Raw genomic sequence first — 16409 nt, 5'->3', positions numbered from 1 at the left:
ATCCAACCAGTCCATTCTGAAGATCAGCCCTGGGATTTCTTTGGAAAGAATGATGCTAAAGCTGAAACCCCAGTACTCTGGCCACCTCATGCAAAGAGTTGACTCATTGGAAAAGACTGATGCTGGGAGGGATTGGGGGCAGGAGGAGAAGGGGACGACAGAGGATGAGATGGCTGGTTGGCATCACTGACTCGATGGACGTGAGTCTGAGTGAACTCCGGGAGTTGGTGATGGACAGGGAGGCGTGGCGTGCTGATTCATAGGGTCGCAAAGAGTCGGACACGACTGAGCGACTGAACTGAAATATGAAACAGCTCTCACTCCCTTTCTAATTGCAGGTTCTACAGCGGTTAAATCCTTGACATGTTCTAGGTGGTGTGGCCCTCTGGAGGCACAGCATTACGATACGGTTCCCTGTTGAGTGAATTGAAAACTATCAGAAAATAACTGCAGCGTGAGAAAGTACCAAACGAATTGTGTCCTTAGACAAGAAAGGCTGCACCTCCCAAGGCGTCTTCATAAAGACGCTTGAGACTGAAGCCACCCGGATGGGCTGTGGTAAGTAACTCTCCCTTCCTGGACCTCTGTCTCGGATCTGTAAGATGACCCTGTCGGGAGACGTAAAGCAAAACCTCCGAGCCACGCCCGACACGAGAAATAATGGGCCGCACGTAGGGGCGGTGCGCGCCCCCAGCGGCTTCCGCCGCGGCCGTCCCGACGGCCCCCGGGGCGGGGCTCGGCGCTTCCCGCGGCCTGGCCGCGCCACTGGCGAGCGGTTTGAATGACGGAAGTGACGGCGGCTTGGAGATGGCTGCCTCGCTCATGCCCGAACGGCTGTTCGGAGGCAGCTGTGGGGCGGGCCGCCGGGTCTTCTGTGTCTGAGCCGCGATTCCTGAGGCCGGGCTTTCGTCTCCCTGGTGAGTGACGGAGGCGCTGGCCTCCCAAGGGCCCCGAGCGTGCACTTCTCCGCGAGGCGGGGAGCCGGCGGTGTGTTGCGGCGGGGGACGCACTCGCAGCGGCCCGCAGCTCTCCACAGAGGCCGGGCACGAGGCCGGCGGGGCGCGCGTCCCCTCACGGGCTCGCCTGCGCCGTGTGAGAGGCCGCCCCGGGGCCTTTGGCGCGCCGGCCATGCGCGTTCCCGTGGGGTCGGGCCTCGCGGGGGCCCTGAGCTTGCAAGTCGGGGCGGCCGGAAGGGTCTGCGGGGTCGCCACTGCAGAACTCCTGGGTGAGTCCTGCCCCCAGTCACCCGCGGAGCGGCCTCACTCCTGGGAGCCGTTTAAGAGCCCAGCTTGGAATCGTTTCATGCACACAGCATGCTCTCTTTTGGTGTCTCTCACCTTTAATTTCTTAGATACTAAGTTCTGCCGCAAACGTCTGTTTTGTAAAACAATGGGGAACGGTAGAGTCATTAAAATTTAGAAAGTATCTGGCAGTTTATATTTACTAAGACACACAATCAGAACAACCTGTTGGAGAAGATATTATACTCCGCTTATATATTTCAAGGAAGTGAGACCAAAGTGATTTTAAGTGTCTTTGCTTCAAGTGGGATTGGGCCTTGAAGCCACATCTTCCTAATTGGTGATTAAGAGGTGCCCGTTGCCATTTAATCCTCAGGACAGTCTTGCAAGATAAGTAGTATCATCTTTATTATTTGTCAGTAACAGTACTTAGAATTTGAAAATCTGTATTGATATGAATAAATACTAAAGTGAGGGAATGGGTGAAACTACCTTACAGTAGGATTCCAGTTGGTAAGTGTAGAAGGAATAATGTAAGCAGAAAACACATTGTTTCAGGTGGTCATCAGTGGATACTAAATTTAGTTGGTAAATATGGTGGGGAACATGGTATTTACATAGCCTCAATTATCTCTTCACCAAATACTTTAAAAAAAAATAGTGTTTGTAGTGGAGGAACCTGTTAGGCACCTTCTTAATCAAGGGATCAAAACTCATTCTGGTGTGATGTGCTGAGAAGAGTACGTCATGACTTCTGTGGTGGTCTTGCCAAAAATGCATAACCTCAGTCTAACTATAGGAAGGGATTAAACACATCTAGATAGAGGGACATTATGCAAAATAACTGGCTGGCATCTTGTTAAAATGTCAAGATGGGGGAAGGGGTGACGGGACTGAGGAACATCTCAAATTAGAGGAGTTGAAGGAGACAAAACAGCCTAGCCATTAGAACATGATTTACAGACCCTCAGCCCCTGTGTTCTGAAATTTGTTTACATGGATGCCTCCCATAGACTGCTCCTAGTTAATGACAGCATGGGGTGGATGTGAAGGCAGAGCTGTTCCTGAGACACAAGGGATTTTGGCTTAAGGACTCCCCAGCAATCTTCCTGAAGCTTCCTTAGACTGCACAGTTTAAGGGTCATCTACCCAACTTTGCCTTCCTCCTTCACTCAGTGGCAGATTTGCATGAAAGTCTGAAACACTCCTAGCTTTCACCAGCTCCCTCTCCATTTTCCCTCACACAGGCATTTCCCCTAATAAAATTCTCGTGGGTTTCATCCCATTTTGGCATCTACTTCTTTGAGGACACAGAGTGACACAACAGTTAAAGGATATGTTTTCCTTGGCTTGGGACCTGGTCCAGAAAATGGACATTAGTGGGACAATTGATGAAATTTGAATAAGGTCTGTAGATTAGCTAAAAGTATTGTGCTAGTGTTAATTTCCTGGTTTTGGTGGTTGTACTGTGGTTGACATTTAGAGAAGCTGGGAATACTAAATCAAATTATTTCCAAACAAGTGTAAAAATTAAGATAATGATATACAAGAAAAAACAGTTACTCTGTCACAGCTTAGGTAAAAATAACAAATATATGCTTGTTCCTGTAATCCTCTAGGAAAGGAAATTGAGGATTACAGGATTACTTGTTTTCTCTTTGTTTCAGTTCAGTTCAGTTCAGTCGCTCAGTCGTGTCCAACTCTTTGCGACCCCATGAATCGCAGCACGCCAGGTCTCTCTGTCCATCACCAACTCCCGAAGTTCACTCAGACTCATGTCCATCAAGTCGGTGATGCCATCCAGCCATCTCATCCTCTGTCGTCCCCTTCTCCTCCTGCCCCCAATCCCTCCCAGCATCAGAGTCTTTTCCAATGAGTCAACTCTTCGCATGAGGTGGCCAAAGTACTGCAGTTTCAGCTTTAGCATCATTCCTTCCAAAGAAATCCCAGGGCTGATCTCCTTCAGAATGGACTGGTTGGATCTCCTTGCAGTCCAAGGGACTCTCAAGAGTCTTCTCCAACACCACAGTTCAAAAGCATCAATTCTTCGGTGCTCAGCCTTCTTCACAGTCCAACTCTCACATCCATACATGACCACTAGAAGAACCATAGCCTTGACTAGACGGACCTTTGTTGGGTCTCTTTGTTTAGTTCTTGTCAATCCCCTCTTGAAAAAATATGGGCTTAAACAAAATTTTCCTTATTCCCTATATTTTAGCTTTTCAGAAAGTTAGGAGCCATATATAAGAAACACCAGATTCTTCTCTTGGCTCTGCCAGTAGATATTGTCACTCAGGTCAATAACCTAAGAGGCCTTTGATTCTTGTCTAAAATAGACAATGGTTGGTTGGCACTTTCAGAGTACATTACCAAAGCCTTGTGAATATCAGCTGAGTGGGTTTCAGCTGGAAAAGATTTTTCACATGTAAGCAGTTATTCCTTTTTGTCATCAGGTTGTAACAGTGACCACATATACCTATCTAGCACTTTATATGAATTAACTCATTGAATGAGTCATTCATTCAGTCAGCACACTGAAGGACCTACTTAGGAGCAAAGCAGCTTTTAGGCTCTGCACGTACAACCATGAATAAGATCATTCCTGCCTTCTTTTTGATGGAGAGTTTCAGTGAAAAAGTTTTAGTTTCTATTTTTGTTTGTTCAGTTAATAAATCATGTACCAACTCTTTTGCAACCCCATGGAGTGTAGCCTGCTAAGCTCCTCTGTCCATGTGATTTTCCAGGCAAGAATAGCAAGAATACTGTTGCCATTTCCTTCTCCAGGAGATCTTCCCAACCTAGGGATCAAACCCAGGTCTTTGCATTGAGAGGTAGAATCTTTACCACTGAGCCACCAGGAAAGCCCTTAGTTCCTATTAGATAACCCCAAATTCTTCTGGCCGCTATTTGTACACCTGAATGAAAACGGTATTTATCCTTAGTATGTGAAATACTGTGTGGTGGTTGTTATTTGTGGTTAATTTGGATATTAAAAAAAAACAACAAAACCAGAGCCTCTATCCTTACTGTTAAGGAATCTGACTAGAAAGGGCAAGTTATTGATGAAAAACTAGAGGAAGGTAATATCAAGGCAGCATAGGTTAGTCCTCATATGAATGTGAGGGTTAACATTTCTTATGGACAGGCAGGTGGAGCAAGAATCACTGAAGGGCAGTTTCACAGGGAAGTGCTGCTTAAACTGGCTGCAGAAGGGGATTCCCTGGTGGTTTAGTGATAAGGACTCAGCACTTCCATTGCAGGGGGCCCAGGTTGATCCCTGCTCAGGGAACTAGGATTCTCACAAGTCAAGTGGGGCAACAACAACAACAGAAAACTATCTTCAGAAAGATTTAAGTGTTCGGTTTACCATATTTCCCTTCCTGGTCATTGTAAAGAGATTGATCTCAAATGAAATCATGGTTATGTACTGATTTGAAGTGTCTAACTTTTGAAAATGGCAATAATGGGAACAAGGAGATACAGAATCACCTGGGGAGGGTTTTTAAATTTTATAAAAACTATAGATTCTTAAATTCTTTCGTTTTTTCCCTGCCAGACTTCCCCAAATTGGGGCATGTTATAATCTAGAGATGCGATTGAGAACACCTGAGTGTAAACAGGAGCAATAGAAGACTAGATCTAGGAATCTTAAACCCTGGACTGAACCTAAAAACAGAACTTTGTTCTAGGAGTTTTGTTTAATGATTCCATTTAAAAATCACACCACCAATTACTGAAGAGTTGTTTTACTGTAAAGGGGTTAGTAGTAGTAATTGTGAAGCATTTATTCTGCACTAACACACCTTTTGAAATCTTTGTGGTTTTTATATTTAAGCTGGGTAAACTCTGGAAATCTCGAGTAGGAGTTAGTCAGGTCCCACATGCTACAGGTAAACAATAATCTGCCACAAATGAGGAAGCATTTTTTCAAGTAATGCTTGAAATGGTTTACTCACCACTAAACTGCTTTCTCCCCATCTGAGAACTACCAATTTAAGTGCTGAATTAATGATTGCTATTTATAAATAAGTTGAACTTAGTTTACCCAAATCATTTCATGTTTACAGCCCTTTAAAAAGTGTTCTAATCTTTACTGTCTTATTTTTTAATGGATATATATATATTTTTTTTTTTTAATGCAGAACCTTCATATTTAAAGTACTACATGAAAATGAAAAGAAAGGGAGTGAATGCTGGCAAGCTGAGATTGAGTCCTAATGAGGAAGCCTTCATTTTAAAAGAAGATTATGAAAGAAGACGAAAACTAAGATTGCTGCAGGTGAGATTTATTTGGAACATAGTGTCAACTTCTTTGTGTCCCCCAAATTATTCATATTTTCTACATTGTAGTTATTGTGTTAAGTCACTAAGTTGTGTCTAACTCTTTGAGGCCCCATGGACTGTAGCCTGCCAGGCTTCTTTGTCCGTGGGGGTTTTCCAGGTAAGAATATTGGACTGGGTTGCTCTTTCTCCCGCATCTCCTGCATTAGCAGGTGGATTCCTTATCACTGAGCCACCAGGGAAGCCAATTTTTTACATTCAGTTCAGTTCAGTTCGGTCGCTCAGTTGTATCTGACTCTTTACGACCCCATGGACTGCAGCACACAAGCCTTCCCTGTCCATCACCAACTCTTGGAACTTGCTCAAATCAGAATGATAATGGCAGTCCCCTTAGGTCTCTGGGGAGGAAACGTAATGGCTTATCAGGGAACTTTGTAAGTCTTATTTTTGGTTTTTCCTCCTTCACCTGGATTTTCTGCTTTAAATAGGCCTTATCTAATATCTTGTGAATATTCTGGAGAATTGATATATCTAATACCTGAATCAAATTCATTTAGGATCCTGTTTCCAAAGAGCTTTTCCAAAAAGTTGAAGTAAGCCTCTTTTCATATAATCTTAAATATTCATCCTTTAGGTTCGAGAACAAGAAAGAGATATTGCTTTACAGATAAGAGAAGATATAAAACAGAGGAGAAATCAGCAATTCACTCGTTTGGCAGAGGAACTAAGGACAGAATGGGCAGAATCACAAACTCAGAAAATCAAGAACTTGGAAAAACTGTATTTGGCAAGTTTAAGAAATATGGGAGAGGGGCATCAACAAGCCAAAGAAAATGTAAGTGAGCACTTATTTGACTACTTGTCTGTGGTAATGATACTTGTTAAAAGTAGATTTGTGTTATTAGACACTGATAAAAATGTTTTCATGTATAGAATTTGCTGTGGGCAGCCTGAATGTTTTTGTAAATTTAATATAACTAAGAATCCTACTTGATTCATTTCCTGGTAAGAGTCATGTGAAGGAAAATCTGTTTTCTATGATGTTTAAGTTAACATTATTCTCTAACAAACTTAGGGTTACCACAGGTGGGCGGTAAGGGATAATACATTAGGAGAATGGGATTAGCACACACACTACTATATATAAAATAGATAACCAACAATGACCTACTGTAGAGCACAGGAAACTATACTCAATATTTCATAATAATCTACAAGGGAAAAGAATCCAAGAAAGAATAGCTGTATATGTGTATGTATAACGGAATCACTATGCTTTATACCGAAACTAACACAGCATTGTAAATCAAACTATACTTCATAAAAAAAAGCAAACATTATTCTTTTCCAGTCCTTAACAACTGGGTGAATAAAATAGTAACCTTCAGAATTACAAGTTGTTACTCATTTCAGTCATTTTGGACAAGTTTGGTGGGATGAATTCAGATTTCTGATTTCATTATCACTCCTTCCTCATACCTCCAAAATGTGTAATTAAATGTGTATACACTTGAGTTCTTCCTTTCACAAAGGCAAAGTAGTACTTAACTCAGTATTTAAGACTATTCCCTGACCTTATTTTCTTTCTTCTGATTTATGGTTGGAAAATCCTAGATTGTGGTCCCAGAGATAGTCACACAAAATAAACAAGCTGGATTCCAAGAATGCATGTCTTTGTTACCAAACTTTTAGTCAGGAAGAACTCTTTAAAGAATTTGTCAATCAAAATATTCTTGGTCCCTGGTTTTTGTTTTTGTTTTTAGTATTAATAGCTTTAAGTTCTGATATCAGATTTTTGTAGCTTTATTTATTTCATCATTAATTTTGTGCTATAGCCAGTGTTTCATTTGAATACATCTTCATGATTTTTGCCCTGACAGAGTACCACACATATATATTTGCCATTTTAGTCTTGTTTAACATGACATTTTAAGTAATATTTGTTTTTAGGAGCCTGATTTAAATGCTCTGGCACACCGGGCAGCAGAAAGGAAAAAAAAGGCAGAAATGAGACATAAAGAGGCCCTGAAAGTACAGAAAAATCAAAAAGAAATGTTAATGAAACAAAAAACCTGGTAAAGTAATAGTAATTTTTACCGTATTCTCCACTGAAACTGATATGGCTGGAATTAAAGGGTACATTGGATACTTTTTTTGTGTGTGTGGAGAAGGAAGTGGCAACCCACTATAGTACTCTTGCCTGGAAAATCCCATGGATGGAGGAGCCTGGTAGTCGACAGTCCATGGGGTCGCAGAGTTGGACATGACTGAGTGACTAAACTTTAAAACTAAAACTTGGATACTTTTTAAAAGTTATATAGTATATCCATGGTGTTTGTTAAACTTGGTTTAAAATAATGCAGTGGGGGGAGTACATACTAACAAGTGAACTTTCTCTTCTGTTCTGACTTTAGCAGCAGTTACTGAGTTTCTGAAGAAGTGTATTACTAGTTTAGAATGCAGGTCAACCAACATCTGTCTGCCTCTGATATAAAAAGAAAAAAATCAGTGCGATTACGAACATTAAAAGAGGTTATAGACTCTGCAAGTCATTGATGAGATTTTTGCATATTGTAAAAATGAAAGAACCTATTAGCTAGTCAGAAGTGGTCATTTTATACAGTGGCCCCTCTTTATCATTTTTAGGTTTTTATAATTCCAAATTATTCTGAAGAACATTAGATGTTTGCTGGGTCAGTCCACATTATGGAGCTTTATGTCTAGCTACACTGCTTTTACTCTTTATTTTCTCACATGTGTATGTACTCTATTAAATAGCATTTGAGCCTGTGGGATCAGGCTGTGGAGGATTTCTTAAGATTGTGATGGCTTTTATATTTTTAACTTTGAGTTGTACTGTAACCTTATTTGAGAGATTAATTTATGACATCTTTTATTTTTTAAGGCATATAAAAGCTCGAAAAGAAGCTCTGCTTGTGGAAAAGGAGAGATCTGCCAAAATCGCAAGTCTGCCACCCCCTCCTCCAGCTCTCTTTGAGGTGAATTACTCTGGGTATGGGAGCTTGGATATAGTAATTCTTCTTTGCTGTTAGAATTCAGTGCACATCCAAATGTTGAACTTAGTTTTTAACTGTACTGGTAATACATATCTAGAATATTTAAAAATAATTCTAGATAGCATTTTACCCACAAATGCTTTAGTTTGTATCTCTGATGTTTAAGGACTTTAAAGCACAATACTAATATAATGTTGTTCCCAGTATAATCTGATACCCAGTCTGTGTTCAGTTTTCTCCAGTTGTCTCGAGATTTTTTTGTTGTTGTTTGAAAAACTGTAACCTTTTTTATTTTATTGGGAAAGAGAAGGATTATTTGCCCTAAAGACTTGCCCACATTCAAGATTTGGCTATTGTAAATAGTTACCATTTTATAGACACAGAAATTAGGTCCAGATAAGTTAATAACTTCACATAAGATTATGTGAAATGGTAAGAAAAGTCTGTTTCTTTGTGAGAGTAAAATGTGTGATTTTGTGATTTGAAGCTTTTTTAAAAAAAAATCATTTAACTTATTAAGCGGAAATTAATTTTGAAAGGTATCGCTTCTCCTGCTCAGATTATCTTGTTGTGGTTATTAAAATAGCTCATTTGGATCATTATCTAAATTACATAGGTGTGTTTATCAAAAAAGTTAAACAGAAATTAAAAAAATACAAATACAGGATATATTATTTTGTTGTATAGACAAGAGTATTTTCTGTATGTGTGATCAGCCTCAGTACCAGATAGTCTCATCTTAAGCCTCTGGTTTTGTCAGCCTTCCTACTTTTATGTTAGACATCTGCCATGTGACATTTGATCTAGTAAGATCCAAACAGAGAAGTCAGATTTCAGCCACTCCCTTAGTGCCTTGTTAAAAGGCAGGCAGTATTTTACCCATTTTTTTTTATTATTATTATTACTTTTGTCATAATTCTTAATGTTTCTAACAAGCCGAAAGTGAAACTGGCTCAGTCTTGTCCAACTCTTTCTGACCCTCTTGGAATTCCCCAGGCAAGAATACTGGAGTGGGTAGCCATTCTCTTCTCCAGGGAATCTTCCCAACCCAGGGATCAAACCCAGGTCCCCTGCATTGCAGGCAGATTCTTTACCATCTGGGCCATCTGGGAAGCCCTAACAAGTCAAGGTCAAAACTTTAAACTGACCAAAACATTGTCTGTGTAAGTGATTTGGCAAATATGAATTATATGTTAAACTGTGGTGGTACTTTTTTCCCCAACATTTTTATTATGAAAAATTTTTAAATACAGAGGAGAGTATAAGAAATAGCTTGTATGTAGATTTCATTTTGCATTATGTGTAGATTTCAAATGGTTGTGTATACATTTGAATATATAAATGTATACATTTGAACGTAGATTTATAGGTTACATTTTACCCCATATACTTCAGCGTACTTCTGCTAAGAATAAAGACATTCTCTTTTCTAACAAAACTCTAGGTTTGTTTTTATTTTTTAAATTTATTTATTTTTTGTTGTGCTGGGTCTTTGTTGCAGTGCACGGGCTTGTCATTGTGGTAACTTCTCTTGTTGTGGAGCACAGTCTCTAGGTGCATGGGCTTCAGTAGTTACTGCTCATGGATCAATAGTAATGGCTCCAGGCTCTAGAGCACAGCCTCAGTGGTTGTGGTACACAGGCTTAGTTGCTCCGTGGCGTATGAAATCTTCCCCAACCAGGAATTGAATGTATCTCCTGCATTAACAGGCAGATTTTTACCCACCATACCACCAGAGTAGTCCAGGACATTCTCCTATGTGGCCACAATATCACACTAAGAAAAGTAACCAGGAGCCAGTCAAGGTTTACCTCTTGCTTCTGTTTGCTTTGTGTCTTCAAAGTAAAACATTCTCTCCCCAACCCTGGCCAACTTTTTTATTTCAGAATTTTTGAATAGACTAGTTTCTTGTATTCTGTATTTGTCTGATTTGGTTATGTGGCTACAAGAGATCTCAATTATATTGGTAAATTTTTCTCTTTTCAATTTCCAAGTAATCTGGGAGATGATACTTAGCATCACAAGTATCTATCATCCTTTTGCATTTATTCATTGGCCTATTTCCATTAGACAAAAGAGAACTTTCTTCTTTCAGTGATTATGAAAAGACAAAAGAGAACTTTCTCTTATCAGTGATTATGAAACAACATAACCAAATGAGCAAACGTAAAATCAGTAATAGAGGCACACCTTGCCATTATGTGCCTCCTGATGTCATACAGTAAACTATAGAGCATCACCTATTCATTATTCTTACTGAAATATAATCTGACTTTTAAACCTAAACTCCAGATTAGTGGAAATACAGTGCACGCTCTCATGAAGAAAAAAAATAAAGAATAACTGATTAAAATATAAAATTACTTTTTTCAATGGATCTTGCTTCAAATGAAAATGAATACTTCCAACTTAACAATCTATTTCTGTTTCATTTTTCAGAATGTTGAAGTAAAGAAAACTAATGTGAAGACGAACAGTTCTACCTACCATCATCTTTGTACTTTCGTGAATAGAGAGGTGGACACAAAGCAGGTGATTGACTTTTTTCATGACTCTCACTTTATTATTTCTTTGTCCATTGAAGTGAGTTATATATTGTTCTACATATATTGTTCTCAGATACCAAATTTGAACAGCTCTACCAACTGTCTTAGGGTAATAGTGATTAAAAAATCTTTTAAATATGCTTTGAATTACAATGTCATGTTGAATGTGAATGGAATGTTGATATAATATGAATGAAAGGAATTGGCCTCCTAAATTGATATATTTAATTTTCTTACCATAAAAGTTTTTTTGACATAAAAATAATACTCTAGAAATTTGAAACTAGATACGTGTAAAACACCTAAGTTTTCATCACGAAAAAGTAATCGGTTAATACATTAATGGATTCATTATAGTATTTTTAATTAATACATTTTCATTATTTGTGTATAAACATATACACATGCTTTTTAAAACATGATTTTTAATGGCTACTTAAATATTTCATTATAGACTTTATTTAACCATTCTATTGTGGAGGGTTTGTTTTTTTTTGCTTTGTAAATAATGCAAACATAATCATCTTGTACATTTTTTATAGCTTTTTAAAAAAAATTTATTTGTTTATTCCTGGCTGCGTTGGGTCTTTGGTGTTGCCCATTGGCTTTCTCTAGTTGTGAAGAATAGGGGCTCCCTTCGGGTTGCAGTGCTCGGGCTTCTCGTGGTGGTGGCTTCTGGTCGTGGAGCACGGGCTCTGTGGCCCGTGCGCTTCAGTAGTTGTGGTGCATGGGCTTAGTTGCCTCACGGCATGTGGGATCTTCCTGGACCAGGGGTCAGACCGGTGTCCCCTGCATTGCAAGGTAGATTCTTAACCACAGGACCACCAATAAAGCCATGTTGTGTATATTTTGTCTACAGCTCTGATTGTATGTTTAGAATAAATGTCTAAAAGAGAAATTATAGGTTCCACAGTGTATAACATTTTATCATAGATACTTGATATAAATCTTTAAATTTCCTTTTAAAAAGTGACTGCAACATATGAAAATGGCTGTCTTACCATACTCATGGGCTTCCCTGGTGGCTCAGTGGTAAAGAATCCGCCTGCAATGCAGGAGACCCTGGTTCAATCCCTGGGTGGGGAAGATCCCCTGGAGAAGGGAATGGCTACCCACTCCAGTATTCTGGCCTGGAGAATCCCATGGACAGAGAAGCCTGGCGGGCTATAGTTCTTAGGGTTGCAAAGGGTCAGACACAGCTGAAGTGACCTAGCACACACATATGGCTTAAAAATTAATTGTCTGTGTTAAGAGTGACAAACAATTGTTACTCCTTGTTATAATTGCTGTTAAACATACAATCAGAGCTGTAGACAAAATATACACAACATGGCTTTATTGGTGGTCCTGTGGTGAATTTTCACCTTTTTCATGTTAGATATATTTATCTACTAGATACATATACTATTTCACAGTGTAGCATTCATGTGGAGGTTAGAATGCAACAAATTCTGTAATAGCAAGTGTTAATATTTGATCAAGACACAAGATGAGTATTACCATCATAAAGTTAACTTCTAAGAAAGGAATAAATCTTGAAGCTTGTTTAAAATTGCATAATACTATTATAACTTCAATATCTTCTATTAGTATTAAACATATTTTATACTAAAATTGATGAAAGAAATTTCTGTTTTTAGCTGTCATATAGGGTATCACTGATGGTGTCACAGTAAATTTTTAAACTTTTCTCTTTGACAGTAACCAAAAGACCTACCTTCTCTTCAGTTTCTGGACTTGAAGATTACATTAGTAGTTATAATGCAGTTTTATAAAAACTGTCCTGCATACTAAAGCGTTCTGATATTTTCTTCCTTAGACCATCACTTAGGGAAAATCTGTCTGTAAACCTTGGGTTTAAAATGTGATAGTGCAGTAATGTGCTTGATTTCCCAGATAACAAATCTCTGTATTTTCATCTGCATCTAAGCTTATTTCACATGTGCAATAATTTAGAATCTTTCTTTGAGTAGAATGATAGGATCTTTATAGGAGGTATCATATAAAACTACTTGCATTCTTGGCATATATTTCAGTTATTCCTTCAGCTGCTTTCTCCAGATAAGCACTTTCATTTTGTTCAGTCAGTCTTTTAGCATGTGAGAGTTGCTGTCATGTTTTGTTTGAATATCTTGATAAAGTGGTTCTTCTTGATAGTCTCTTGTATGTTATAAAGTTTGTCTTTGACAGAATGATGACATTGACCTGCTATATTCCTCTTTAGAGCCAGTTATTCTCTAAATTTTGTGCTACATTTACATTCTGTACACACAAACAAAACTTCATAGGCTTGAAATTCCTAAATTATTCCTGCTCTTCATCCTGTATATTAGTATTAAAAAGTTGTTTTATACTAAGGATGTTTTCATCTGATTTATTCCTTTGTCAATGACTGTACGCAGCACTTGTTAAAATGGATTTTTCATCCTAGAAATATTTTTCTAATCAGATCCACTGTATTGTTTGCTGTAAGATCCAGAAATGTCAGCAGACAAGCAGAACAGATTTTGACCTATATGTCTTGGGTAGAAGATGCAGAAGTAGCATATTTAATCACTTATTGTTTTGTGCATTGCAGATTACAATTCATGGGAAAGGGGTTTTCAGAAACATGTTTTCTAAAAAGTATTTTTGCTTGGGATTTACACTTTTGCAAATTTCTCATCTATCTTTTGAGTTCAGCTGGTAAAAATAGAATCTTGCAATTATTTCAACCAGATACTTGTTTAAATTTTTAATTGCATTGACACAAAGTTTTAGCAGATTGTCTTCTTAAAGAAAACAGTTACTTGTAAAACCTTGTTTTGACATTGAGTGGTCAGATTACATGGTTAAGAACCCACCTGCCAATGCAGGAGATGTGAGTTTGATCCTAGGTCGGGAAGATCCCTTGAAGAAAGAAATGACAACCCACTCCAGTATTTTTGCCTGGAAAATTCCACAGAGGAGCCTAGCAGGCTACAGTCCAAAAGAGTTGGACACAGCTTAGCAATTGAACAGCTGCAGCAGCAGTCAGATTAAAACTTGTTTGGCATGTCTAATGTTTCTCTGACCCTTTATTGATACTCTTTATATATCTCATTATATCTGGACTCAGTCTGTTTATTATACATGTTGTGTGTTTTGAAGTTTTTCCTTCTCTTCAAATTTTGGTTTATCATAGTTGACATTCTGGTTTTTAATTCACCCTCACATGATGTGAAGAATCCCCAAATAACTTTTTTTCTTAAAAACCTCATGGCCTAAATGAAATGTTGCTCCTAAAATTCATTTTAATATTTTACATGTTAATACACTGAATAATTTTATAGAGGTTATAACTTTGATTTAATCTGACCTTTGTTAATAAGGATTTACATAAATATTTATTAGCTCAAAAGGAATATAATATTTTTCATACATTTATTTGGCCATTACACTCTTTCTTTCTTTCTTATTTTTTGGCTGCATTGAGCAGCTTGCAGGATCTTAATTTGCTAACCAGGGATCCAACCATATCCCCTGCATTGGGAGGGCAGAGTCTTAACCAGTGGACTGCCAGGGAAGTCCCTACTCTTTCTTAATTCATTAGCTATCTCTTTATTTATCTCACTACTTGAGAGTTATAAATAATTTTAAATATGTGGTAATAGCTTTTGTGGTTATTGTTTCATTGACTGATAGATTATCACCATGTAAAATATTTTAAGATTTTTACTTAAAGTTATATTTGAAATGCTTACTTGTATTTGAAAGTGAATGTTTAGGTATAATAGTAAATCCAGGTTATGTTCCATGCCCCACCCCCAACACACATGCACACATTTAATATTGCTGTGTTAATGAAATAATGGCTCACTGTACAACCACATGATCATTGATTTGCACAAGTTCTAGAAAGCCAGAAATTATGTTAAAGAAGGTGTTTTGATTATTTGGCCTTCCCGAGGTGCAAGCCAAGCAGCAAATTTTGGCTGAAAACCAAAGGCAAATCTTAGTGCTAATGGCTTTCATGACCTTTGACGTTGGTGATTTCTTAACTATTACTTGTTTACCTTTCAACACTGTTTTAGTAGAATTTCTTAATAAAAATATGATGGAGGAATTATTTGGATGAGTATAGTGTACTTTACTTTAAAATGAACAAGTTGTAACAATTTGACTTTTTTCATACATACATGCTGTTGATAATTGTGGGCATTTAAAAATATAACTTGAAAAAAAATATATAGCTGGTTATCATTTAATTTGATATAAATAGAAAAACGTGATTTTAGGGTTGTTTTGCTAAAGTTACCACTTTGTTTCATACTTTATTTGTCTAAAATGTTATTGATTGACTGCTAGCCAGATCCTCATTTGGCTGCTGAAGAAGAAGCTAAAAGATTGGAAGAACTACAGAAGCAGGCAGCGCAAGAGAAAATGGAACAGAGTGAGAAGGCACATGCCCGGGGATTCCAAGCAATGAAAAAGATCCATTTGGCTCAAGTAAGCATTCAATTCTGGCTGTGACCACTGCTGATGGCCTTACCGATGGCACTGTAGGACTTAACTGACAGTGAACAGTCTCAAAGGACAGAGTCTTGAAGAATGGGAAAACACTGTCTCTGATTCACGTTATTCCAGGTTTTCCGACTTGCTTTTACCTCCTCGTTTCAAATTCAGGTTGGGTGAAACTGTTCTCATTTTTCTTCTAAAATTTGTACTAATGAATATATTAAAAGTTTAATGTATTAATCAGTTTAAAAATAGCCCAAGAAGAAATTAATCACTTTTCTAATTTAGTTATTTGAATTGCATTTGTGCTCTGTGGATTTTCAGATTCAATTCATTAGATATTTACCAAGCAAAGGACTCATTGGCTTTGCAGAATATTGTTCAAAAATAGTCACAATCCTTGCTGTCAAGAAGCATTGAACTTTGTTGCAGAGGTGTAAAATATGTATGGTGAAAACTGGCTTTGTAGTTATAGCATTGCATCTGTCATGCTAAACACTGAACAATAAGCATGACAGATGCAATGCTATAACTACAAAGCCAGTTTTCACCATACATATTTTACACCTCTGCAACAAAGTTCAATGCTTAGACTTAGAAGTCTGATTTTCTTTTCTGAATTTGACTAATACATTTGGATTTTTAAACATTCATCTGAAGAATGAGTTTTTATGCACTTCTATGGTAATTAGATGCCACAGAATTAGATGCCTTAAAGTTTGTATAATTTGAACTGAATTATGACTTCCTCCCTTAAATTTTTAGTTTTTATCACTAGGACTTCCCTGTTGGCTCAGACAGTAAAGAATCTGTCTGCAGCTCCGAAGACCTGGGTTGGATCCCTAAGT

General features: G+C 38.0%; 1 protein-coding gene across 8 annotated transcripts in view; it reads left to right on the top strand.

The window, feature by feature from the left end:
- The first annotated feature begins 669 nt into the window (after nucleotides 1-669).
- CEP295 (centrosomal protein 295) overlaps nucleotides 670-16409 on the top strand; it is a 51628-nt gene continuing 35888 nt past the window's right edge. For 3 of the 8 annotated variants that reach the window (XM_025286165.3, XM_025286164.3, XM_025286162.3), the window contains exons 1-7: nucleotides 674-917; nucleotides 5384-5520; nucleotides 6157-6357; nucleotides 7473-7597; nucleotides 8428-8521; nucleotides 10979-11071; nucleotides 15412-15552. In XM_025286165.3, the coding sequence (XP_025141950.3) occupies nucleotides 782-917; nucleotides 5384-5520; nucleotides 6157-6357; nucleotides 7473-7597; nucleotides 8428-8521; nucleotides 10979-11071; nucleotides 15412-15552 (927 nt within the window). In that variant the 5' untranslated portion in view covers nucleotides 674-781. Of the gene's footprint in view, nucleotides 918-5383; nucleotides 5521-6156; nucleotides 6358-7472; nucleotides 7598-8427; nucleotides 8522-10978; nucleotides 11072-15411; nucleotides 15553-16409 lie in introns of those variants that run through there. The other 5 variants (XM_025286166.3, XM_025286163.3, XM_025286169.3 and 2 more) reach the window with 4 other exon arrangements.

This window comes from Bubalus bubalis, chromosome 5 (assembly GCF_019923935.1).
Source record: "Bubalus bubalis isolate 160015118507 breed Murrah chromosome 5, NDDB_SH_1, whole genome shotgun sequence".
NCBI classification, from domain to species: Eukaryota; Metazoa; Chordata; class Mammalia; order Artiodactyla; family Bovidae; genus Bubalus; species Bubalus bubalis.
The sequence above is the reverse complement of the archived record's forward strand: the minus strand, read 5'-3'. Positions and strand labels throughout refer to the sequence as shown.